This window comes from Dendronephthya gigantea, unplaced genomic scaffold, assembly GCF_004324835.1.
Source record: "Dendronephthya gigantea isolate DGI-Jeju-01 unplaced genomic scaffold, DenGig_1.0 000154F, whole genome shotgun sequence".
NCBI lineage: Eukaryota > Metazoa > Cnidaria > Anthozoa > Malacalcyonacea > Nephtheidae > Dendronephthya > Dendronephthya gigantea.
In genome coordinates, this window is record NW_021163164.1 from 146,919 (window position 1) to 172,758 (window position 25,840).

Here is a 25,840-nt window from a genome sequence, read left to right on the forward strand (position 1 = left end):
GAAAAATGAAACTTCAACATTTCACAGCCAATTTCCATTTTACTAATTTTTGGATGATCTTTCCAGCTGTATACCACAGAACCGAATTTTTCCAGAATGGGCCTTTAAGCAAAACTCAGATCTCGCTCTTCTATAGTGTGTACAACACATGTATATATAAACCTACATATAGACAGGACATTAATTTAACAATTTCTAATCTGAACGTTTATAGAACACAGATATCCCTATTTATCAAACTCACAAAGAGATATTTCTCATTAATCCATGCGCTTTTACCTAAAAACTAAACACTACATAAAAAATCCTTACATCTATATTAAATTGTATTCCTCTTGAAGTTGCCTTTTTGCCTCGCTGAACGAAATGTTGTACCAGGCGGAAGGGATATCTGGCTTTTTGAGAGCATAATGTGCAGCTAATTCATTTGCAAACTTAGCGAAGAACCACTGCCAATACTTTGATGCCTCGAATGATGGGTCGGAAGGAATTGACCAAGATTGGTAATATTTATTGACCGATTGATAATCTTTGTAACGAATATGTTTTCCAGAGGTGTCTCCGTTACGAAACGTTCTTTCACTTGCCATGTTATTTGTGCAAATATGGACGACCAACGCCTGTTTGCTATTTGTTTGGTAACCAATTATTCCCTCGGGTCGATGATGAAGTGTCGAGTGTTTTCCGATATGATTTTCAAGTGTTTGGTCACACAAAGCCTTGCAGAATGGGCACACACTTTTACATCCTACTATTCGATGAAGCAGATGCTCATGTGGCGATGCATTCCATTTTTGAATGGTAGCAATATCAAGTCCACTGGCGATCAGGGACTCTACAAAGTCATTTACCATCTCAGTGGCCTTATCCTGAAACATATCAACATTTTCCAGCTCTTCTTCCATTCGAGTGACACCAAACATCTCTTTTTTAATCACAAGCGTCGAACACTCCTCAACAAATCGCTGAATCCAAAAGGTCATATTCTTCTCTCCTGTCTTTGTTTTCCTGCTCGCGGTTGAAATAGCAGATAAAACATCATTTTTTATTTTTGTGGCTTCATCTTCCAAAAGCGAGATATTCTCGGGACTTAGACAGAAGTTTTCAGTTGATTCAATTAATTTCTTACTTAGAAATTCAACCGGATCTTCGAGATAGGGAATGTATGATTCAAACGCACATTCTTCTCCAAGTTGAATAAGGATGCTTGCATGAAATTGACGTTTGCTTTGGTACTTGTTCGTCATCCACATTTTCCTCGCCACTGCTGGACCCATTCTCTGGTTCAACGCTGAATTAATTTCATCTTGAAGTTCTCCAACAAACGATGTTGCGGCAGCCAATTCTTTCCCCATCTTTTTGCAGAGATTCAAGAAATACTGTTCTAATCTTGGCCGAAGATTCCGGTCAAGATCACCTTTGATATCTCTCTTTTGCTTATACCGTTTTTCCATTTCTTCGAAATATTTGTAAGCGTGGCCAAATATATAGAGCAAGCTATCGCACTTTAAAGATTTCCGAAATCTGAACTTGCTTTTCTTTGTCTCTTCTTCTATTGTGGTAATCCCTATATGGTACATTTGTGTAAGTAAATTTACTGTAAGTAAATTTTCTTCTGATTTTGATTTATTTGCTGCAAAATCTAAAGCTTTCTCTACAGAAACGTTTTTTATTCTCCTAGCTTGAGGCAGGCTTGCATCTTTCATTTGCGACACTTTGGAACCTGTAATCTCTTGGGCACCGCTCATGTCATACGTCAGTTGATCGCAATCAATCTTTGGATCGATTTTTTTGAAGTTTAGTACGATGTTGTTTTGTTGCTGCAATTTTTCTCTCATTTCTACACTCAGAACAGGGTCCGTGTTGCAAAGAACGTCCACCATGCTTTTGTTGATGTCAGTTTTACGCTCTACCTTAGATTCTGGAACACAAACAATCCATTGCTTCCATTCTTTCTCAAATGCCGCTTTAAATTTGTCCTCATCTTGAATATCATGAGCTGAAGTTATAAACGTCTTAGCCTTTTGGAGAAGTTCTCTTTCATACCTTTGCTTCATTTCTTCAACTTCTTGTATATTTTGTAAATAACGAAAGGTTGCTAAGCAATGATTTGTTACTTCCAACACTTGAATTTTTTTTTCACTTTCAATTTTCTTCATCGTATAATCTCTCCACTGTTCAAGTGTTGACTTATCTTCACTAGTTTCAAAGAACTGCTCCATTTCTTCTTCCATCTTCTCTTTAAGCTCTTTTGCTTTACTATCAATCATGCTCTCACTCTCCAACCACGTTTTTTCACGTTCGTTCGTTTTAGAGCATCTTTTCAGAGCCAGGTTAATATTTGATTGCAGTTCAGCCATTCCGGTCACCATGAAGTTCACAGATACCTCGAAGTATTTTCTATCTAAGGACATATATGCTCTTACTTCAATTGTATTACGGAAGCTGAAAATGAAATTTTCCTTTAGCATTGCTTTCCAGAGATTGGCTACCCTCTCTCGAAACTGAGAAAGTTGACATATATTTTTTGTTATCATTATTGTCACAATATCCTCTTTTATTCGTTCAACCACTCTTCCATATTCCGGATTGACTGGAGCCATTGGTGGGCTTCCTTTTAGAAAGCTTGGAATATAAAACACGTCTTAGGTCTCATCGAATGAAACAAGTACGATCGTACTACAGGGTGTATCAAAAAAAAATGTCCCAAAGGTAAAATTTTCGTTTTTCAGGATATTTTGCAGAATTTGGCAAATTTTTGTGTTCCTAGAGATAGTTAAGACTTATCTGGTATACCTAGGCTAAGTTTGGTTTTTAATTAACAAAATCATGTTACCGGGGGGGTGGTTCCTTTCCAATGATATTGAGAGGGCTTGCGCGCGAAAATGTGAAGCTGAAATTGAGATATTATTTAGCTGTCTAAAAGTAGGAAAGCTTTTTAATAAACTGTCAAAGTTTCAGGAAAAATAATGCATACTGGGAGCAACGCTCGATTGCGCCCAGTGGATTAAATGCATCGTTGATTTTAGCGTGACCGATCTCATGCAAGGCTGTGCAAATGAATAAATTAAAGCGAGAAACTGAACAAAAAGACGAAGCGATTTAATAACAAGATTTTTATTCGTGATATTAATCCTCAACATTTCCACCATTTCTTTCTAAGCAAACTGCGGCTCGTCTGAGCATGGTAAACACTGAACGGCGAACCATTTGTCTGTCCTGCCTCAAATTCTCCATTTCGTTTGAAATTCTTTCTTGCAAATCGCCTACGCTACCACCGGCAAATCTAGGCGAATGGACAGATAAATGGTTCGCTGTTCAGTGTTTACTATGCTCAGACGAGCCGCAGTTTGCTTAGAATGAAATGGTGGACATGCTGAGGATTAACATCACGAATAAATCGCTTTGTTTTTGTGTTCAGTTTCTCGCTTCAATTTATTCATTTGCACAGCCTTGCATGAGATCGGTCACGCTAAAATCAACGATGCATTTAATCGGGGTCGCGCGTTGCTCCCAGTAAGCATTATTTTTCCTGAAACTTTGACAGTTTATTAAAAAGCTTTCCTAGTTTTAGACAGCTAAATAATATCTCAATTTCAGCTTCACATTTTCGCGCGCAAGCCCTCTCAATATCATTGGAAAGGAACCACCCCCCCCCGGTAACATAATTTTGTTAATGAAAAACCAAACTTGGCCTAGGTATACCAGATAAGTCTTAACTATCTCTAGGAACACAAAAATTTGCCAAATTCTGCAAAATATCCTGAAAAACGAACATTTTACATTTGGGACATTTTTTTATACACCCTGTATAGTGGACCAGGAACTGCGTGACCGAGTTTCTGAACTGCATTGTATTTACAACAATAGAGAGGACAATGTATTTCTAATCGTTTGCGTATTCTTTTATATAGGCTGAATATTAATTATATATAGGCTGAATATTAATGATATTATGTATATATTATTTGCTGCACATACAGGGTGTCCCAAAAAAAACGAAAACCATTGAAATCACTCATTGTTAAAATTTGAATGCCGTGTTGACGAATTTCAGCCCGTGGGCATTTAATGCAACTTATAAAATGCTAAATGCTTTGTGTTGCTAGAGAAAGGGATCGGACATGTCGAAGGTCATTGTCCTTAAGATGCACATTTAAATACTGTTATCCTGCTTACCCATATTTGTAAATTGTAAATATTGTTAATAAATATCATTTTTGCGAGCAAGCAAATTTTACTGCATCATATGCATGCATAAAAATGAGTATTGCAAACATTTATACACCTGTGGGTCCCAACAGAGTACTTAGGCATTCAAACTCTAACAATTGCATTGTTATGGGTGATTTCAATAGTTTTCGTTTTTTTTGGGACACCCTGTATAGTCAAGAATTGCTTAATTGTAACTTGCTTCAACAGATAATATAGAAAATATACGAAGTACGATGAAGCACGATGCCTTCCACTTCATCCGCAGTTTAAAAAAGCTATACATGTGATGGGTATTACTCAATTTTTAGGGATTTGCCTATTAAGCAAAATCCTTGGTGTCATCATCTGTGTAAGATAGTAAGAATGTGATGTAGTACGATATCTTCCAAGTTTGTGATTAATCACGATCATTATCGTAAAATGTAAAAAACAATTAAGCATCTAACCAATTATTTTAAGTTAAACGAAGGGTAAATGTTGACATTGTCCTAAAAGCAAACTAAAATATAATTGAAGGCGGTGTTTCCATTTACTACGGATACCTATATTGTTCCTTCTTTCTATTTGTGGAACTTTAGAAAGTGTAATTGCTGTAGCGAAAGCATTGAAATAATTTCGTTGTGCATTTGTCGTTTTATACTCAAGCATTTTGTCTTTAAAAACATCATATTAGTCTGCTTTGTTATACGACATTTTCGGCAGCATTTTTTCATATCTTTCTTGCATCATAAGATTAAAAATTGCAAATCTTTATGCACTCCTCGAATGCCTATTTTTTATAATTTAAAGTCGAATGAAGCATAACATGATAAGTTGAATAAAGCAAAACAGCATGTTTTGAAGATATTTTTCGGGTTTTAAGACAAAATACTAAAATATTATTAAATTTAGTTTTTATATACTGAAGATTCTATTTTGTTTAGATAAATTGTATCTATATATCCACATCACATTTGGCTACTCTACAACAATTATTACAATCTCAAAATAATTGTAGCCTTTTATACGTCGATCAAGAGTATGCATGTTAAAAGTCGGCTATAGTTATAGCTTTCGGTTACATGCAGAACATGTATTATTATTTCTCTTTGCCCTGGTGAAAACCGACACCCCATTGGTAAATCAGGACAACTTTCACTTTATTAAACAACTGGCAAAGTCATGGATCGCTTATATCTTTTGAAAAAAAAATTCAAATCGACTTCAAATTGAAAACACAAATACACATTAGATAATTTTCGAGTTTTTATGTTCTATGTGATCGATATCTAACGGTTTGCAATGATTTCATAACTTGTCATAGAAGATCAACTTTGGTGAATGAAAGTGAGGAGAATGTAAGTAAACACTGTGTTTTGTTTAATGACTTTTTTTTTAATGTTCACTACAATGTTTGTAAATTATTGAATAACTTGTACAGCATTTGCCCTTCATTAAAGGAAAAAGAGTGATGAATAACGTGTATTGTATATTTAATAGCGCGTCCCTAATTTCAATAACACCAATCAAATGTCAATTGTGCATAATGGAAGTTCAATAAAACACTTCTGTAATTTATACCATATTTTGAAGTTCATATGAATAACATTGTATTATTATCAATTTAACGAGCGTGTATGCTATTGTACAGTACTGTATATTTGTGCAGAATTGTGACGGTTTGAACAACCTGGGAATGCATGATAAGATATAAAGAGACGTGTACTAGAGGATTTAGGCAAAGCAAACGACATGGCAGAGAGACGACGTAGAAGAATTGCACAAGAAGACAGGGAACGGATTGTACGGGCTTTCAAAGAGCCCGAGCAGGACTATCTTCGTGTTGCCGACACATTAGGAGTACACCGCTCGACAGCCAGAGGCATAGTAGCACGCTTTATACGAGAGAACAGAGTAGATGAAAGGCCACGTGATGGGCATAATAAGGTGAAAGTCAATGAAGAAATGAGGCAGTGTCTCGAAGATATTCTCGACGAGAATCCAATGTTGACTTTGGAAGCTATCAATCGAAAATTAAGAGAGGAACTCCCGGACCGTCCGCATGTTCATGTTCGCACAGTTGCGAAACATTTAGACGGAATGTTGTATACCCTGAAGTTGGCACATAGAGTTCCAGCGGACCGTAATCGACCAGATGTAATTCAGCGTCGAAACGAGTATGCTCACTGGTTCCTAGAGGAAGCAAACCTACACCATACCGTTTTTATTGATGAGTGTGGGTTTAACATATGGACATCAAGAAGCCAGGGGCGTTCGCGACAAGGCGACCGAGCTTACCGTCAGGTGTGTGGGCAAAAAGGCAGAAACATTACAAGATGTTTGGAATATCTCCAGTGTTTGGGTTGATATATCACAAGATTCAGTCGGGAGGCATGACAGGTGAACTTTTCGCCGAGTTTCTGGAGAACACAAACGAGCATTTGGATGAGAATGAAACACACTATCTTATTTTCGACGGGACGCCCGCCCATCGTCAAGCTGCTCCTCCTGCGGAAAATACTGAAGTTAAGGTTTTGCCACCATACTCTCCATTTTTGAATCCAGTTGAGCAAGCTATCAGTTGTTTGAAAGCGAATATCAAGGCTGACATAACACGTCCTCTGTTCCAGAATCAGATTAACGACAGAAATGCAGCACGAAATGCGCAGATTCTCCTGGGGGAATACCGCAAGCGTGTTTTGGTCACAGCTGCTGATAGGAACTTGCCTAGCATTACTGTCGAAAAGTCTGCTGCCTGGTTCAGATTGATGCAGTCCTACATGCCAAGATGCCTGGCGAGAGAACATATTCAAGGGTAAACTGAACATGAACTGTTTGTTTGAGTTTTGCATAAACTGTGTCATTGCAGTACGTACTATTTAATAGCTTGGTCGTCGGGACCTTATACCACCCCCCAAGTGCTGACGACTCCGCAATGCTGGATTATTTATCCAACTGTCTCTCTACATTGGAATCATGCTATCCTAATTGTGGTTTTATTATTCTGGGCGACTTTAATCAGTTAAATATCAACCGATTAAAACTAAGCTATAACCTACGTCAACTTGTTAACTTTCCAACACGTGGCAGAAATACTGTTGATCTCGTCTTGACAAATCTTTACGAATACTACGATCAACCGGTAAAGTATGCACCATTCGGTCTCTCTGATCATATGTCTGTAGAATTTAAACCAAAAGAACGATGTCAACCCCAAAGAGAGCAGAAAAGAGTGGTGAAGAAAAGCGATCTACGTCCGAGCTCCCGTCTTGCATTCCGTAAATATTTGGAACTGTTGGACATTCCCAGCATGTTTGACAAAGCCCCTTCTTGCACAGAAAAAATCTCCCTTTTGGAAACCATTGTAACTACTGGTCTGGATTATATTCTCCCACTGCGCTCAATTACATCTCGGTATAATGAACCTCCCTGGATGAACTCAAAATTATCATTATTAATTAAGAAACGCCAGAAAGCTCTTAACCAAGGAAATATTACCCAATTCAAGTATTGAGAAATAAAGTAAACCGCAAAAGGAAAAGTTGTCGTGCGAAGCATTATGAAAATAGTATTCAACATCTTAAAGAATGTAAACCATCCTCTTGGTGGAATGAGATTAAGAAGCTCAGTGGAGCAAAATCTACTAGCGGAAATAACGAAGAAATCCTTAAAGCCTTAAGACCTGATGAACACCTTACGGAAACAGATAAAGTAGATATTGCAAACGAGATAAATGATTCTTTTCTTTCCCCAATGGCTGAATTTACTCCTCTCACTCCAGAGAATTACCAAGATCTGTTATTTGGCGCAGCTAATGATTCTACTGTTACAATTGCTGCAGGAGACGTATTTAAAAAACTGTCAACGCTTAATCCAAGGAAAGCCCACGGCCCTGATGGAATACCAACATGGGTGTTAAAAGAGAATGCTGATTTATTGGAACTTCCAGTCAAAGAGATCCTAGATAGTTCTTACCGCGAATGCCGTATTCCACAATCTTGGAAAGAGGCCGACATTATTGCTATCCCTAAAAAGAAACCTAAACTGACATTAATAACAACCTACGTCCAATATCATTAACACCTATTTTATCAAAACTGGCCGAAGAATTCGTGGTTGAACAACACCTAAAACCTGCGGTACTAGCCACAATTGATAAAAGGCAATTCGGATCCATCCCGAATTCAAGCACTACGTATGCCCTTATCAGCATGTTGCATTTTTGGAATAAAAACACGGACGGAAATGGCTCTACAATCAGAATTATGCTTTTTGACTTTCGTAAAGCTTTCGACATGATAGATCATCATATCCTCGCACGAAAACTGTTAAAATACAACATCCCAAAACCTATATTGCATTGGATCTTAGACTTCCTCACTGATCGCAGTCAGAGAGTTAAACTTAGTGATGACTGTTTTTCCGAGTGGAAGGCTGTGCCAGCGGGTGTCCCCCAGGGGACAAAATTAGGCCCTTGGCTTTTCTTAATCATGATGGACGACCTTGATGTTGCTGACAACAAGAACCTATGGAAATACGTAGACGATTCAACTATGTCTGAAATCATAAATAAAGATCAACCTAGTATAATGCAAGCGTATGTCAACGAATTCTCTTCAAAATCCAGAAGTGATGGTATGCAGTTAAAAGAGTCCAAATGCAAGGAACTTCGAATAAGTTTCTCAACTGTAAAGAGAGAGTTTGATCCTATTATTATCAACGACAAAAACATCGAAGTAGTCCAGTGTGAAAAACTACTCGGTCTAACCATCTCCGACAACCTCAAATGGAATAAACATATTGAGACTGTATGCAAGAAGATTTCAACTCGTCTATACTTCTTGCGACAATTGAAACGGGCTAAGTTACCGTCCAAGGATCTTCTCTTGTTCTATGTTACTTGTATTCGGCCGGTTGCTGAATACGCGTGCGAAGTATTCCACGATTCCCTTACAAAATACCTGTCAGACGATCTCGAAAGATTACAACGCCGAGCTTGCAGAATAATCCTCCCCGAACATTCATATGAGGACGCACTTAATCAACTAGGTCTCTTGTCATTGTACGATCGAAGACAAAATTTGACCGATAAACTTTTTCAGCAAATTGTTAATGATCCGCAAGACAAATTACACCATTTATTACCAGCATTAAATTTATCTGAGGCATCTCTGAGAGAAAAAAGAATATTTCAAGTTCCAAACTGTAAAACAATTAGATTTAAAAACGATTTTATCAATTTCAATTCTAGTAAATATGTATAATATATCTGAGTCACTAAATAATGTAAATAGATAGTTTTACCAATTGAACCTCCACTTTTATGGATTTTAATAACATAGATCATATTCTTTGTAAGACTAAAGGTTTTTCAGCCGGAGCCTATGGCCGAGGCTGCAAGTTTTAAGTCAATAAACCATCTATCTATCTATCTATCTACACTAGCTTGAGTGAAAATATAGTGTGGTCGAATGTACATGTAAGCAATATTGTACAAAAAGTTAATACTCCTACTGTTGCGTTAAATTTACAATACAATGTTATTCAAATGATATGTGTAATACACGTTATTCATCACTCTTTTTCCTTTAATGAAGGGCAAATGCTGTATATTTGAAAACTGAGCAGGCAAAACATGTGCTTAAACGGCATGCTAGACAGTTCAAACGCATTTATACGCTGGCATAGACGCACTGTAGTCTATAATACTCATTGATCCAATGAGGTAATTTTAGGAAAATTTTCCATTTTTAAACTTCTAGTTAAGCAGCTCATACTTTTTATCATAAGCAACAGTGTGTCGGGTACTTAAACTAATTACGCCCACGTGATTGGCATAAAATAATAAAAAATTGTAAAATATTTGAGGAAATGATTGACTACAAACCCTCTCCAAGTACTTACCGCGACGCTTTGTCTATCTCTAAGATGCTGACTGAGTTGAAAGATCGTGTTTTGATTAATTATTGCACTATATATAGTATACTGCCACGGTAATATAGGTTTTGTTAAAGGGCTCACTTTGCGAATGGGTTAATTATCTTCTAGACCTTTCGTTTTGCAAATAGCTACATGTCCGATAATAACAGAGATAAGATACGTATCGACATATCGACAGGAAACGTAAACACCTTTTACTCGGTTCCTGGATAAGGGTTATTTTATATTTTACTGGTGCTGTTTTTTTGTAAATAATTCAATTCATTTTTTATATGAGCGTTTTGTGTAGGTAAACTCAAATTGAAGCAAAATACATATATAAATAGTTTCATAAAATTAATGCAATCATGTTTATTTATTATGAAAACAAAATATATTTACTGTAATATACTAACATCCCAATACCTAAAGCTGTATGCATACATACATGCAGGTGTACTGAAACCTACTCAGAAGATATTGCCAGGGCATATATACCTATATAGTTAAACTGAGTCAACTCCCTAATCCCATTATTGGAAAGAACTACTCATTTTGGCAATATTTTCAGCCTTGTTTATGGATAATACTGCATCGTGCTTTTCCTCTCGCCCCTCTGGCAGTTGAGTTCTTGGCTTCATGCCCCCTTGTTTGTCATGATTTTGCAATAATGCAGTGCGAACAGTGAAAAGACATCGGAGTCTGTATCATGATAACGGCATGCTAGACACTTCAAACGCATTTATATGCTAGCATAGACGCGCTGTAGTCTATATACCCATTGATCCAATGACATAATTTTATGAAAATTTTCCATTTTTAAACTTCTAGTTAAGCAGCTCATACTTTTTATCATAAGCAACAGTGTGTCGGGTACCTAAACTGATGTCGCCCACGTGATTGCAAAAAATAATAAGAAATTGTAAAATATTTGAGGAATGATTGACTATACATGTTATTTTTCTGGTGCATAAATATACTATCTATCGGATGTTGTTTTGCATTTTGTAGCATTCTGTTGCAAGTGCATGGCTTAATTGCTCTTTTACTCCTGTGAAGAATATGCCGACAAAAGAAAAAGCTTTTATCGCAAGACAATCAAGTTATATATTGAAACGTGCTTCGGATTCCTAGCTTGCAAGGTAACTAATCAACCCTTTCCAAATACTCACCGCGACGCTTTGTTGCGGTCTATCTCTAAGATGCCGACTGAGTTGAAAGATCGTGTTTTGATTAATTATTGCACTATATATAGTATACTGCCACTGTAATGTTAAAGGGCTGACCTTGCGAATGGGTTAATTATCTTCTAGACCTTTAGTTTTGCAAATACATGTCCGATAATAACAGGGATAAGATACATATCGACATATCGACAGGAAACGTAAATACCTTTTACTCGGTTCCTGGATAAGGGTTATTTTATATTTTACTGGTGCTGTTTTTTTGTAAATAATTCAATTCATTTTTTATATGGGCCATAATGTGCAACGCCAATAAGTATGCGATGCTCTATTGGATGCGTCAAATAACTTTTACTTTTCACAAAACAACTGTGTGTATTGTTTTTCAAATTAATTGCCTATTGTCTCCATGAAGACACAAACACCCACGCGGCGACAGTTACATAACTTGCTATATTGGAATACGAAGTTGGGTTTTGCTGAAAATGCCTTTAAGTATCATGACTTCAAAAGAATTGCGACAGATCTGACTCTCGCTAAATCCTTGACGTATCGTTTTGATCAAACTTTCTACTCCATATTGCTTTTTCGGGTCTTGTTCGACGAGGAAGATGTAAATATACCGTAAGTAAATTGTTTATGTCTACATTTTAATTTATGTGACCTTTATCTTATTCCCACCGTATTTCAACCGCAAGTTACAACACATTTTATTGCAGATCTATTGTAAATTGTTGCTTACCTTAAAACATTATTCCTATTTCGTTAAATCACCCTTCAAGTTGTGTCCTTTCTTAGTAATGTCATTAAACGTATGTAGATTTTCAAGCATTTTAGACAGTGTAAAGACGCACGAACATATAGTTTAAATATCCAACAAAATCTACAGGTGGAAGCGTGCCAACGTGGTGAAAATTGCCTAAAATAAGCAAAATTACTTTTCGCGACATTTCGGTCTTCTTCAGAAAAGTTAGGCCTGACAAGTGACCTTGGGTCAAAACGGCAACCAATATTTTAGATAAAAAAATATAATCATTGAAATATGAAATTTGATAAAATTGAAATACGACAGACTCATTCTCATGTAGTCCGGCTTCAAAACGGAGATTTTCGGATTTGCTATAGATTACATTTTATTTAATATAACCAGCGGAACAGCGTGACAACGCTATAAAACAATTTCCCATTGAGCGTGGTATATAGGCAAAGCCTGAGATATAGCCAAATAATTTCTCAATATTTTGACCTCGGACCTTTTGTCATGCAGCAGAGTTTGTAGGAGTTATTCCTACTAACTCTCATGACGAAGGCACTTATTGGTTGAAATATCGAGAGGTGTTTTTACAAATTTGAGGAAGTTATTATTCCACGTATACATATGATGAACACTGCAGACATTAGTGCGTATGAGGTTTCAACCCAAAAATCTAATCACTGGTTCACAATTTCTGCATTGTCCGTTTGATGCGATGATATTTAAATTTGTATTTGTATTATAAGATTGTCGTCTGGTATTGGTTATTTATCATCTTTGCATGGCATGCATGCTTGATTAAAGTATTATCATTGATTCATGCTACATCATCTACTTCAATGATGTAGTTCCCAAATCAATAATTGTTTTTTAACTGGCTAATGAAGAGGAAGCTTTAACAGCTGTATATTATAGACGAAGAATAAATTAGAAAATTTTGAGTTTGTTGAATTTTATGTACAAGATTCACAATACAATGGAGTGATTTGAAAACATGGAGACAATTATACATGTTTCTTTCAAGTCATATTTTTTCTTCCAACATGTCTTTTAGTACATATACACGAAGGGAACAAACGGTAAAGATAGCTGATGTTAAATAGGAGATGCTATGGAACACTTCGAAGAAACGGAATCAATTAAAAATTCACCTGAAACAGGCGACATTGAAAAACGTGAGGAGGAAACGAACCGTGATTTCGAGAATGGTAGGGGCCTATGAAATGTAATTCTACATGTTTACTAATTCTATATCACTATATGTATATCACGGCTAGCCATTGTCGTGCATTCAACATAGATTGGTGTAAAGTAGCTATTACGCTATTTTGTAACTTGTGGTGAGCAGATATAATCTCAAACGCCATATAATTTCGGATCTTTTTAAAGCGCATGAAAACGAAATGAGTCATTTCATTCATTGAGAATACATAAGAATAAGTACAAATGTATAATTCTTTACGCCAGGGAAATAAAAATTGAAACATTCCAAAATCATTACCAAAGATTAGTGACAAAATGGCTGTTGTTTGTGCAATAATGTGGATTTAATTCACCCATGCATGTATCGAGTCTCACTATAAAGTATGTTGATTAAAGTTCTGCATTGTGTTTTGTCATCGAACGTATAAAATCAATTACTAATATTTCCGTTTGGATATCACATTTTAATGCATTGGTTTTTCTTGTGACACTGGTTAGGTTACTTGATAAAAAAATTGCTGAAATTTAGCAGCTTTTTTTCCCTCTGAACATAAAATCCAGCTTATATTCGTTTAGAACAATAGTGAACAAAAATACTCTCACTGTTGATGATATTTTAAGAAATATAGTGATTCAAAATAATGTAAAACAGGCTGTTAGTTTACGTTATGGAATGTACCTCGTCTTTAAAATTATTTATAATCTAATCACGCAATTCAACCATGCGAAGCCTATAGCTTTAGACGGTTTTCATTTCATGCATCGATATTTTAAAGAAAATTAATAAATTTAATGTTCTGATGAACAGCGATACCTTCAAGTGTTACACTAACATAGCTGTTTTGATGTCATTTGACGTCAGTTGGCCAAATCAAAATGTTGAAACGTGGCCAGAAGCACTAACAGCACAGGAGAGAATATATGCGTACTAAAGTACAAATTTGTGAAATTAAGGAGAGCGAAATAATTATATAAAAGCAGCATAGGACTTTAGTAAAGTGCTATAACAAAATAACTAGATGTTGGCGCGATAATTAAATGTTTACTCTAGTCAAAATGTGAAATATCACAGTAATCTAACGTGCTCATTTTGTGCGTTTTCTAATATTCTGTCTGTCACACAAGCAACACACCTTATTACTTTACATTTTTGGATCAAATGTTGACGGTGTTTATTGCAGTATACTCGAGCCAGACTCGTTTCCCGCGTCCAATTCTGTAGTAACATGTTTAATCGATTTACACAGTTTAAAACCATTTCGCGAAAACATGAGTTTAATTACCTTGAGCCTGCGATCACATGAAGCTGCGGTTTCGCTTATGATGACATGATATTCAGCTCCGGGTTCGCGAAAACGGAGCTGGCTCCGGATTCGAGCGAACCCGGAGCTGGAGTGGCTAGTTTTCATACAAACCGATGTGGCCGCATCGCTTTTATTGCAAATCGAAAAATTTAAAAAGGCCATTTTTCTTTATTATATTATCAATATCATAGCCGTAAATTAAAGTTTTATTTCATTCAGTTTGCTCGCAATAGCTCCGTCAAGTTGGCTATTTTTGCGCAAAGTTGATTGGTCAGCGGCACGGGCGACCGCCAGGATTTATAAAAGTTCGATTTACTAGCTTTACGAAGAGTTTTTGTAAAATCGAAAATATGGCCATTCGAGAGAAAGCGTATGAGAATATCCTTATACTTCTAACTTTCTTTGGTTAGAAACCACGACAGACAACTTCTGTAAAGTCTAGCTGTCTGATTTAAACCACGCACTCGTGGCAAAAATTTAATCCCTTCGCGAAGGCAACTAACCCGGTTACTGCAAATTTTCGTTTTTCCAAATAGCTTTATTGAACTATGAATGTCATATAATCAATGCTATATAACAAATATTAGAATACACTAAGCAAAAAAAATATCTCTTCTATCTGTAATATGCTACGGAAACAACACCGTCAAAGAAGTGTACACAAAGCGGCTCAAATTGACGAACGGCCTTTGCATGTTAAGTACGCTTTTTATCGCCGAGATTTTCTCGCTGATTTCTTCTCTGATTTGACTTTAAATAAAATTCTAAAAGATGGCCATTTGAGATTTACATTCATACTCTTTCACCACAAAGATTTGAGGTTTTAGGATTTGTATCCAGTGAGCACAACTCCTGAGAGTACAAGCCGTCAGAATTCTGTCACGACCCGACATCATTAACATTACAACCCAGTGGAAACAACGGTCAACCACCGTGTTTAAAGCAAATTCACGCTTTAGCGCGGACAAGGCTGTTAAACCATAATCTCGTTTTGGGGTTGTTGTCGACAATGTTTTGGGATCTCATGAGTTGTCGCCGCTGCATGTTAATCCAAAGCCTTTTATTCTTTTATAAAATAGCGGTATGAATATAAATCTAAAATGGCCATCTTAGAATTTTATATAAAGTCAAAACAGCGCTAGATCTGCGAAACAATCCGAGTGATGTTCAGCTTACTTGACATATTTCTGACGTTTGAGAACTTGAGCCGTTTTTAAGACCATCGTTTAGCGATGCTGTTTGCGCCGTGTACTACAGGCAGTAAAGATATTTTTAGCGTAAAGCATTCAAATGATGGCTAAAAATAATAATATGGCGTTTATGGTTTACCAGCGTTGCCCGCTAAAGCGTGAATTTGCTTTAAACACGGTGGTTGTGTCCACCGGGTTGTAATGTTAATGATGTCGGGTCGTGACAGAATTCTGACGGCTTGTACTCTCAGGAGTTGTGCTCACGGGATACGAATTCTAAAACCTAAAATCTTTGTGGTGAAAGAGTATGAATGTAAATCTCAAATGGCCATCCTTTAGAATTTTATTTAAAGTTAATCAGAGAATAAATCAGCGAAAAAATCTCGGCGATGAAAAGCGTACTTAACATGCAATGGCCGTTCGTACTTCGTCGCTTTGAGCAGTTTTGTGTACACTTGTTTGACGGTGTTGTTTCCGTAGCATATTACAGGTAGAAGAGATATTTTTTGCTTAGAGTACTCAAATAATTGTCAGCATTGATGATAAGACATTTACAGTTCAATAAACCAATGTGGGAAAACGAAAATTTGCAGAAACCGGGTTAGTTGTCTTCGCGAAGGGATTAAATTTATGCCACGAGTGCGTGCATGAAATCAGACGGCTAGATTTTACAGAAGTTGTCTGTCGTGATTTCGCAAGCTAGAAGGTTAGAAGTATAAGGATATTCTCATAAGCTTTCTCTCGAATGGCCAGCTTTTATTTTTTTTACAAAAACTCTTCGTAAAGCTAGTAAATCGAAATTTTATAAAGCCTGGCGGTCGCCCGTGCCGCTGACCAGTCAAATTTGCGCAAAAAATAGCCAACTTTACGGAGCTATTGCATGCAAACTAAATGAAATAAAACTTTAATTTACGGCTATATGTTCTTAATAATATAACAAAGAAAAATGGCCTTTTTAAAAGCGAAGCGGCCACATCGGTTTTTATGAAAACTAGTCACTCCAGCTCCGCCACTCGAATCCGGAGCCAGCTCCATTTTCGCGAACCCGGAGCCACGAACCCGGAGCTGAATATCCTGTCATTCGCTTATGTCAAGGTTTTCTGCCCACTCGATTACCAAAGAGTTGCCCAACCGGCTGTTATGTTGAACAAAGGGTCGAAAAATAATGACCAATGTCCAGCACATCGGCGATTCAAAGTTTTGCACTTTTTCCCTATGTATTTTACAGTAAAAGTTGAAGGCCATCATTTTTGGTAAAATACCTCAAAAGTTTAATTCGGGTTTGGAAAAACATCATGTCTCCAAACTGCCTATAGAATTTTTGGTTATACAGCAGAAGACTAAGTTTCATATTCTGTTTTTAAACTTATTAGAAAAAGCCATACACGGCGTCCCTGGTGATCTCACGAAACATTTACTGAAACAATCTGATCAAGCTTCAGAAACATTGACAACACCTAACATTGCAGCTCAAATAGAAAACACACCAGATAAGAACGCACAAACACCTACTCCGAGGTATAATTTAAAACATGCGCGAACAATCGATAACCAAACACTAACCGGTACAGAATTAAAGTCCAAGCATGAAATACCTAAGTATATTTTTGAGGCGTTAATGATAGGTAACTACCAGGTGCGTGAATTTAAATTGAAAGCACAAAATTTAAATAAAAGTAATAACGACAGTGACTCGAAAGAAAGCGAACATGAAGAGTTCCAAGAGGACGATGTCAATCCTATGGATGCAATACTTGATTTATTTCAACGTTCCGATGATTCTTTGAGACGTTATCTTGTCAATAAATTATCTGCATGTCAACTCAGCGTCCCTTTTCTTCTCCCTGACCCCGAAGCACCCTTCGAAAACGTCACAATTCTGTTATCAGCGTTAGAGAACATCACTAAGTGCTGGAAAGATGGGACCTGCACAAAACAAGTGTTTGCGACAGAACATCCATTTCCAGTGGTTTCTTTCATTCGAATTGGAAAAGTTACCATTTCTAAATCCATGTTGATTAACAAAATCATGAGTGACGGAGACAGTTACCATGACTACTTCTTTCACAGAAACATGCAAGGTGGCGACATTGAGAGGAAACAAATCGATGGATTGGTTGAGTTGAGCTGGTTTCTTCCTGGAAGGAGTGAGAATCAAACATTAAAACAGGAAATTTGTCTCGCAAATCTTCGAGGAGACGCCAGACGTTTTAAGAAGCAGCTTGACGTTCTTTTAACGCTATCATCTGCCCTATGTATCTTATTGGCTTCAGATTATCGAGACGTTGAAATGTGCAGTGAAACCGTTCCGATAGACTGTTTGGAAAAAGTAGCATCGCAATTTAAAGGAAATATCATCCTAATTTTCTACGAAAAGATAACACCAGCCAGTGCGAAGGAATATTTTGACGATATAAAAAATACACACCAGGAGAAGTTGTCCTTAATAGCCCAAGGTAAAAACATACAAGAGGATCGGTTTTACCAAAGAATAAGAGAACATATTCAGAAAAGTATAAATGAACAGGAAGCATCGCCACTAGTAGAGCTAGTGCCTGATCTGGTCGAATGCGATATTCACCCGCCCAACGTTTCTCGACAATTAGAATTCAGGTGGTTAGAAGTGGAAATTGAAAACGCCGAAAACCTTCTCAAATTGCAACAGCATATCCCAAAATTAGCAGAATTGGAACGTAGAAAATATCGCCTGAGCAGGAATTCCACAGAAAGCGATTATATGATAAAAATTAAAGAAGACATCGCTAAAGAAGTCATGGCTCAGAAAGAAACCTTTCAACAGCTGGATGAACAGCTTATTCACTTTTTAAATGACATCACAACGATGGATGAAACTGAACGAAATTACACCTTGCATAAGTTAAAACATCATTTCGAAAAAATTTCGGTTCAAGCCATGGCAAAAATTCCTAATAAATCTGAGGCGCTGATCGAACTTCCAAAAGAGAAAAAGGAAGCACCTCAAGGCTTTGACGTACAGCCAAATCTGAATCATTTGCAATCAAAGACGAAACGCTCGTTTGGTTTAGAACACATCAACAGAGAGCTCGCTCAGTTATACCAGCTTGGAGAAAGTAAATACGACTATGCAGGCGCTGCTGCAGATATGTTGCTTTCAGGATATCCTCTTGAGATACTGGATGGCGATTCCTTTTACATTCCTCTGGAATGGTTCAATGCTGTGTACACCAGACTGGAAAAGAAAACAAACAACGCAAAAATATTTGTAATTTCAGTTATTGGACTTCAAAATTCAGGTAAGTGTACAATGTTAAACACGATGTTTGGTCTCGAATCTCCGGTCAATACAACAAGGTCTACTCATGGCGCTTTTGCTAGCCTCATTCCTGTTGGTGATTCTCTTAAGTTCGACTCAAAGTTTGATTATGTTTTGATCATTGATACTGAAGGCCTCGGAGAAACCGAAGATACCCTGATGCGGGAAGATGATAATGCATTAGCATTATTCGCAATTGGTGTTGCCGATTTAACCATTGTGAATGTAATTAGTCAAAATCAAACGACTATTTTTGGAATAGTTGAATTATTGGAAATAGCTGTAAATGCTTTCTTAAAAAATAACTTACTAACAGAAAAGAAAAAGATATTTTGCGTAGTAGTCCACCAAAATGCGGCAGCTGCGGATCCAGGAGATAAATTTACCATGAAACCTTTCAACTTTTTGAAGAAGCATCTTGACAGGTGTATCCAAGAATGTTGTGGACCGAAATTCCCAATATTTGATGACATAATTTCATTTGATTTAAACGAGGACGTGTTTGATATGCCAAGCCTTCCACGCGAAAGTCAACCAATAGCTCCAATAAACCCTGAATATAGAAGAGCAGTTCAAATGTTGAAAGAAAACATCATGAAACGGATGTGTTTAAAAGAAAGTTTAAAACTTTCAATTTCTCAATTTCGAGAAAGAGTATGCAATTTGTGGGAAGATGCGCTAACCGAAAATAGTTTGCGTAATAGCTTTAGAGCTTACTTGTCACTCAATAGTAAATATTTCCACGAATTCGTAAAATTTGTGGTTATAGAAATGAAGGAACTTCAGGTGGGTATTGAAATAGCTCTAGAGGAATGCAAAACGGAAGAGGAACGTGAAGAAAAATTGAAGAAGAGCAAGGAACAGGTAGAAGGCAAAGCAAAAAAACTCGAAGATGACATAAAAGAGACAATGGATGAATTTTTAAAAACTAGCGAGCACCGGGCAATTCTTGAAAAGTGGAGAGAAAAACTTATGAGAGATATCGAATATCAGACAACAGAAAAAGTGTCCGAGGTGAATAAACATTGCACATCAACCCTGAATTATGCGCGTAATTTACAAGATATCAAACAAAAGAAAATTATCTGTCAAAAAAATCTTCGAGAAAAAGCTAAGAACCTCGTCAAGTCTGCCCACAACGAGGAGAAACTCATAAAGGATGACCTATTCAAAGGAGAATGGCAAAAGTTGAATAGATCCGTTCCCGAGAATAATGTTGAAATGTTGAACGTTGAAAAAGAGATCAATGATGAAATGGTAAACGTTCTTTGCATGGATCCTGTTCTAAATGAGAAAATGAAAGAAAAAATACAGCAACAGGGATATAATATATCAAACTTTAAAGAAAGTGCCCCAATAATTCATGACGATCAACTTATTTATAATTTTGGGGATGACCAATTAGCGTTTGAGGAAAATTCAGAAAAGATTAAGCAACAATGTTGTTTTAGCGCCAGAAGAATACAGAAATTTGCAGAAGAGAACGGACGTGACTTTGCGAAGAAGACTTTACGGTCAGAATCATACACACATGCACGGGAAAACCTGATACAAATGTATCAAAAAGTTATCTCGACCATAGACGAAGAAACAATGGAGACCCTTTTTAAATTCGGCAACTCGCTAAAATGTGATACCTTGCTAAATTCATTTGCTAATAACCGTAAAACTTTTGTTGAGAGAGAGGAACGCTTTCGTCAAAAACGAGACATTGGAACCGAAGTGGCTGCTCTGAAACCAGAGTTGAATACATATTTTGAAAATATTTTCACAAATACGAAAAAGGAAATTTCAGCAGCTGACTCACTTGTTAAAGATCTCGAAACCTCGATTAAATCAACACTAAACGACACCATGGGTCAAACAATAGCAGATGAAATGCTGAAGGAAAGCATGTACAAGAGCAAAAGCCACTTCCATGCATATGTCCTTATTGAACTTGGGGAGAAATGTACTTTTGAATCGTACAAACCATATCTAGAAAATCCAGCTAGCTTTTTAAAGACGAAGCTAGAGAAGACTATGCAAGAGTACAGTCGAACATCTACATTACGTGAAGAAAAAATCGAATATTTAAGACAGGAAATTCTTCAAGCTATTGGAAATGCAAACAAAGAAACGAGGACTGAGAGCAAGAAACCGTTAATTTGGATTCAAAGCTTTGAAGAACAGTGCCACCAAATACTAAATATAAATAAGGAAACTTTTGCAAAAGGTGTAAAAGAAATTGCAAAAGAAGATCTAGAAGAATTTTATGTGTTTCAGAACGAAGTCCAAGATAAGATAGAGGAATCTATACGAAATTTGATCAAGTGCAGTTTAGATCCTGAGACAATTCTAAATTGGAATCTATCAGCAAGTGATGTTTTATTGGGCAAAATAATGGGCTGTCAAAGTGTTTGCCCATTTTGCAAAGCTTTGTGCGACAAAGACCATGAAAATCATCAAGAAAAGCACTCCGCCTTATTTCATCGTCCACAGGGAATAACTGGCTCCAAGGATAAAAAAACACGAAAATTACGCACCAATATTTGCCAAAAGAACGTTGCCAGTAATAAGAAGTTTTCGAACCCCGATATACCTGGGAGACAGCATCGTTACAAAGACTTTCAGTCGGTAAACGACTATTATAAATCTTGGTTAATCCCAGGAAATAAATCATCGAAAACGCCAAAGTACTTCAAATGGTTTATGGCAACTTTCTCGCAAGATTTGGCAGCTCACTACAATGCCAGAGAGCCAAAAGTCCCAAGAGCGTGGAAGCGAGTTACGTTCAAGAAGGCAAAAGCAAAACTTCAACGGCAATACAAGTTGCCAAATACACGTTGACAAATCGTCGTCTAACAAATCGAAATGATTTTTACAATATGACCAATTTTTAATAACAGCATGTAGTTAAACCTTCCACATGCAAAATTAACATAGAACTTTCCTATTAATACGAGATCCTATTTTCTTCACTATGGGTAAGGTCATCCAGACATTTTCATCCTAATACATTTTTGCTGGTTGATAAATACATTTTTTCCAATATAAAAAATATTTTTCCATCATTTGCTTTGTAAATCTAACCTATATTATATGATGAAATAATGGGTACTACTTTTAATAAACGCTGGATATAAAACATTGATCATAGAAGATAATCTTTATGTCTTATCTAAAATTCCAATATTAAAAGTATTCCTAAACTGATCGAACGAATCATGATTAAATACTAGCTATAGCAAATCTGTGCCACGAACACATTCTGCATAATATACCAATTACCAAACATGCAACAGAACAAGCGCACTTATGCAAATTAGTACATATAAAGTCCTTGGTCAGATCAAACTTATTTTACTGGTCTAAAAGTTGGATGTTTCACAAACAAGCAGTTCAGCTGTTTCTGGTGAAAAGTAAATGGGATGAAGAAAAACAGCTGGATTCTTTCACATGGATGCCGAGGTTATGGAATGAAGAGTTGAAAAAGGCATCAACATGTTATCAGCCAAAATTCTTGTTGTACTTTTTAGTTCAAATGTACGCATAAGCACAGTCCTACATAATTTAAGACGTTTCGATAATTTTATATCAACTATTATTGATCATTATTAACGTTGTTTTAAAATGGTCGAATGAAACTCAAAATGCAACTTCAACATTCACAACAGTTATGCAATTTATATAACTTGGGGAATTAAAAAAGTTGCTTCGTTTTATTTCATTGATTTTGCTGTCACATTCGTTCGAATATCTCACCCAACCGGAAGACTCCATCAATGGAATTTTCCAGCAGAACTGCATGTCAAAGCTATAAATTATATCAATTCGCATGTGAAAAATTTGACGATTTTTTATGTTACGTTTGTCCTATCACAGCACATTGAAACAATTTATGACGTATGTTTGAACGTCGTTCTTCAAGGCAGAATAACGAACAAATTTAAATGGTGATTATATCTATTATTGTCAAGTGTTTATATTAACCAAGTTGACTGGATCGAAACCGTAAAGGAAAGAGAAAAGTTCCAAAAAACCCTCAGTCAAAAGAATTACATGGAAAGAAAGGTATATGGTGTTACAGAGTCTGCGATGAATCATCGAACTGCTGGGAACTTCATTTTTCTGGAGTTATAATCGAAGATTGGTATATCGATATATATGTATATATATTGCTGTAAGCTTAAGCTGAATTTTACCTCGAGAACAGTGTGTTCGCAAGATTGAGAGTGTCAAAAACATGAATTCACATCACAAAAAGCACGGGACGTACTGGACATTGCTCCTTTTTGAAAAGTTAAGATGAATGTCACTGGTATAGCAGAAGATTAAAATGCAATACGCGTTTTTCTACCAAAAAAGAAAATGGCTACAAAATAAAAACGTAAACTATGCAAAGAATAAGGAAAGCGCAGGCAGCTTCTTCAACATTCAATTTGATCAGAAGAGTAAAATTTAATATCTGTGAACCTATGAGGAATGTTCTCCAAAGCATTCCGAAAGTTCCTTGTTAGCTGTGATTTATGGTCATTGTCGTTACGAGTTAGCCCGTGGCTGTAAAAACTGAAAAGTATATTTTTTGGGTATAACTGTTTCATTGTTTGGTAGTCTCTGCTGGAAACATTCTATTTCATTGCGGTGAAAAATAATGTCATATTCCAAGCGTGGAAATGATATTCAATATCAGTAAACATCGACATATTGAAACTTAATAAGTAATTGAAAATCAATTAAAAATTTCGCGGAGTGGGAATTGGCTGAGGTCCTTTTATACTGTAACTTAAATAATTATATTCAGCAATGTGATGTGATAGCAAAACTCGATGCCCATAAAATAACGATTTCGATTTATTTAAAATTTTATATGGATTTTGATGCATTTAATTTAAGACATCACAGGCACCATTAAGGCCATATGTTATACAATTTTTCTTGTAGCTTGTAATGGAAATTTTCTTTTTGAGTTATGTGAATTACGCCGCTATTAGGAAACTTTTGTTAACATCACATTGCGCTGATGCTATTTACACATACATTTTAAAACTCTTAACTAATTGCAAGTCCCAAAATAAGAACTGCATTTCAAGTTACAAATAAAATTGTATCTGGCAACACGGCCTTACTTAAATAAGCCTGTTTTGCAACTGGATGAACACCGGTTTTATAAAAAGTCTATTATCTTTTTGCCATAACTGTTGTCTTTACGCAAAGATTAGCTGTACATGCTAAACCAGGTTCAGAAGTTTCATATTTCACAAATATACATTAATTGCACTGTGGGTATATCTATAATATATCTTAAATATTATGCACCATTTGTACTGCTACATGTTTTATAAATTTAATCATGCGTCAGTCGCTGTTTATGCAGTTGTACGTAAATCACGAGTCCTCTTTTATCTTTATGATAGGCTACAATCAATAACTTGAAAACATTCTAGCTTTCTACGTAACATATTAACTTTTCAATGTAAGCTAACATCACTTACGATTAATATATATTCATAACGTGCATTGGGTTGTCCTTAATGGCTAGTCATAGTCGCGTTTGTGCATTGCTTTCTGCTGAACAATAAACGGGGAACCTGATTAAAATTTATTTCAATTTCGCTGGTATGTTCATGTTTTTCTTAACATAGACTCTAGCTTCCATGTTCAGATAACGTGTTTTGAAATGTTAGGATTGGGGGTGTCATGTGATATGAACAACTTATATTTAAGGAGAAAACATTTTCCGTGTTTGTGAGGGAGTTCGAGTTCTCCCACAATTGTTTCTATATACAGTTATAGAAACACGCTTCTCGACCAATCATTACGCGCGTACTATAAATGTTATATTATGAAATATAATAAAACCGTTCATGGCCATAGGATTTTTTCTAAACTTAAGACAGTATGATAAAAAATTTAAGCTCGGGCATAGTTCATAAAAAATCATCGAAGTATTAATATCCTATATACTAGAGAAATTTTAACCGCAAAAATTCGAAAAAATATAGAATTTCATTCCAACCAAATCGCTATCCTCGTTTTGCGAAGGCCCTCATTTCGAAATTTTTGAATAATGGTCATTTTGGGAAAAGTTCCCCAGTTTCTTACCGTTCTGCTGATTCCTTTTAATTTTCAGTTCGATTTGTTGGCGGTTTAACCTACACATAAACCAACACCGCCTGATACATATTTTTACATGAATGTGGTTGAAATCAGAAGACTTTTTAAATAAGACATTCAATCCAACTTTTTAAGTGTTTACGCTATAGCTGTTTGCATTAGTATTAGAAGGTGACTTTTACAAGATAATGCAAAAGTAATAAATGACAATTTAGGGATTCTCTCGACATTTTTTATTGCAATATTTTTTTCAAAATTTCGAAATGCGTGATATATTCCAGTCGGGCATCTTTATCAAATAAAGCCGTCTTACAGGTGAATGCTTTTCCTCAAACAGTATAAAAGAAAAGGTTACGTTTGCCTACAAAAATCAAAATACAATCGTAGTTATTATAATCTAGAAACAAACGGAATTTATCCCATGCATAATATGCATTAAATACAAATATTGCGATACTGAATTTACCATTTATACATATTGAAAAATAATAGTTGAGCAACATTCACTATCCGCAATAGGGTTGCGTCATGGCTCGGTATTTCTTTGGAAAATAATTATTTGAATTACCTTCTACAAACACAAGTATGCCAACAGTTACGTAACTCTCATCGCCAAGCAAAGCAACAGATTTTGGCCAACAAGTCTTTGTTACGCTCTGTATAAAGTGTAAATGAATAATTTTGATTTTTGAAGATATGAA

The 25,840-nt window shown here is 36.1% G+C and overlaps 1 protein-coding gene and 1 long non-coding RNA gene across 2 annotated transcripts; both read left to right on the forward strand.

The window, feature by feature from the left end:
* The first annotated feature begins 11,839 nt into the window (after positions 1–11,839).
* On the forward strand, positions 11,840–17,306 carry LOC114537218. Its single transcript, XR_003688565.1, has 3 exons — positions 11,840–11,921; positions 13,106–13,259; positions 17,122–17,306. It is a non-coding gene; the product is annotated as an uncharacterized LOC114537218 (long non-coding RNA).
* Positions 17,307–17,366: 60 nt separating this feature from the next.
* LOC114537240 (interferon-induced very large GTPase 1-like) lies at positions 17,367–21,872 on the forward strand. Its single transcript, XM_028558377.1, has one exon. It carries the CDS (start codon positions 17,367–17,369, stop codon positions 21,870–21,872), a length of 4,506 nt encoding a protein of 1,501 aa, XP_028414178.1.
* The last annotated feature ends 3,968 nt before the right edge of the window (positions 21,873–25,840 follow it).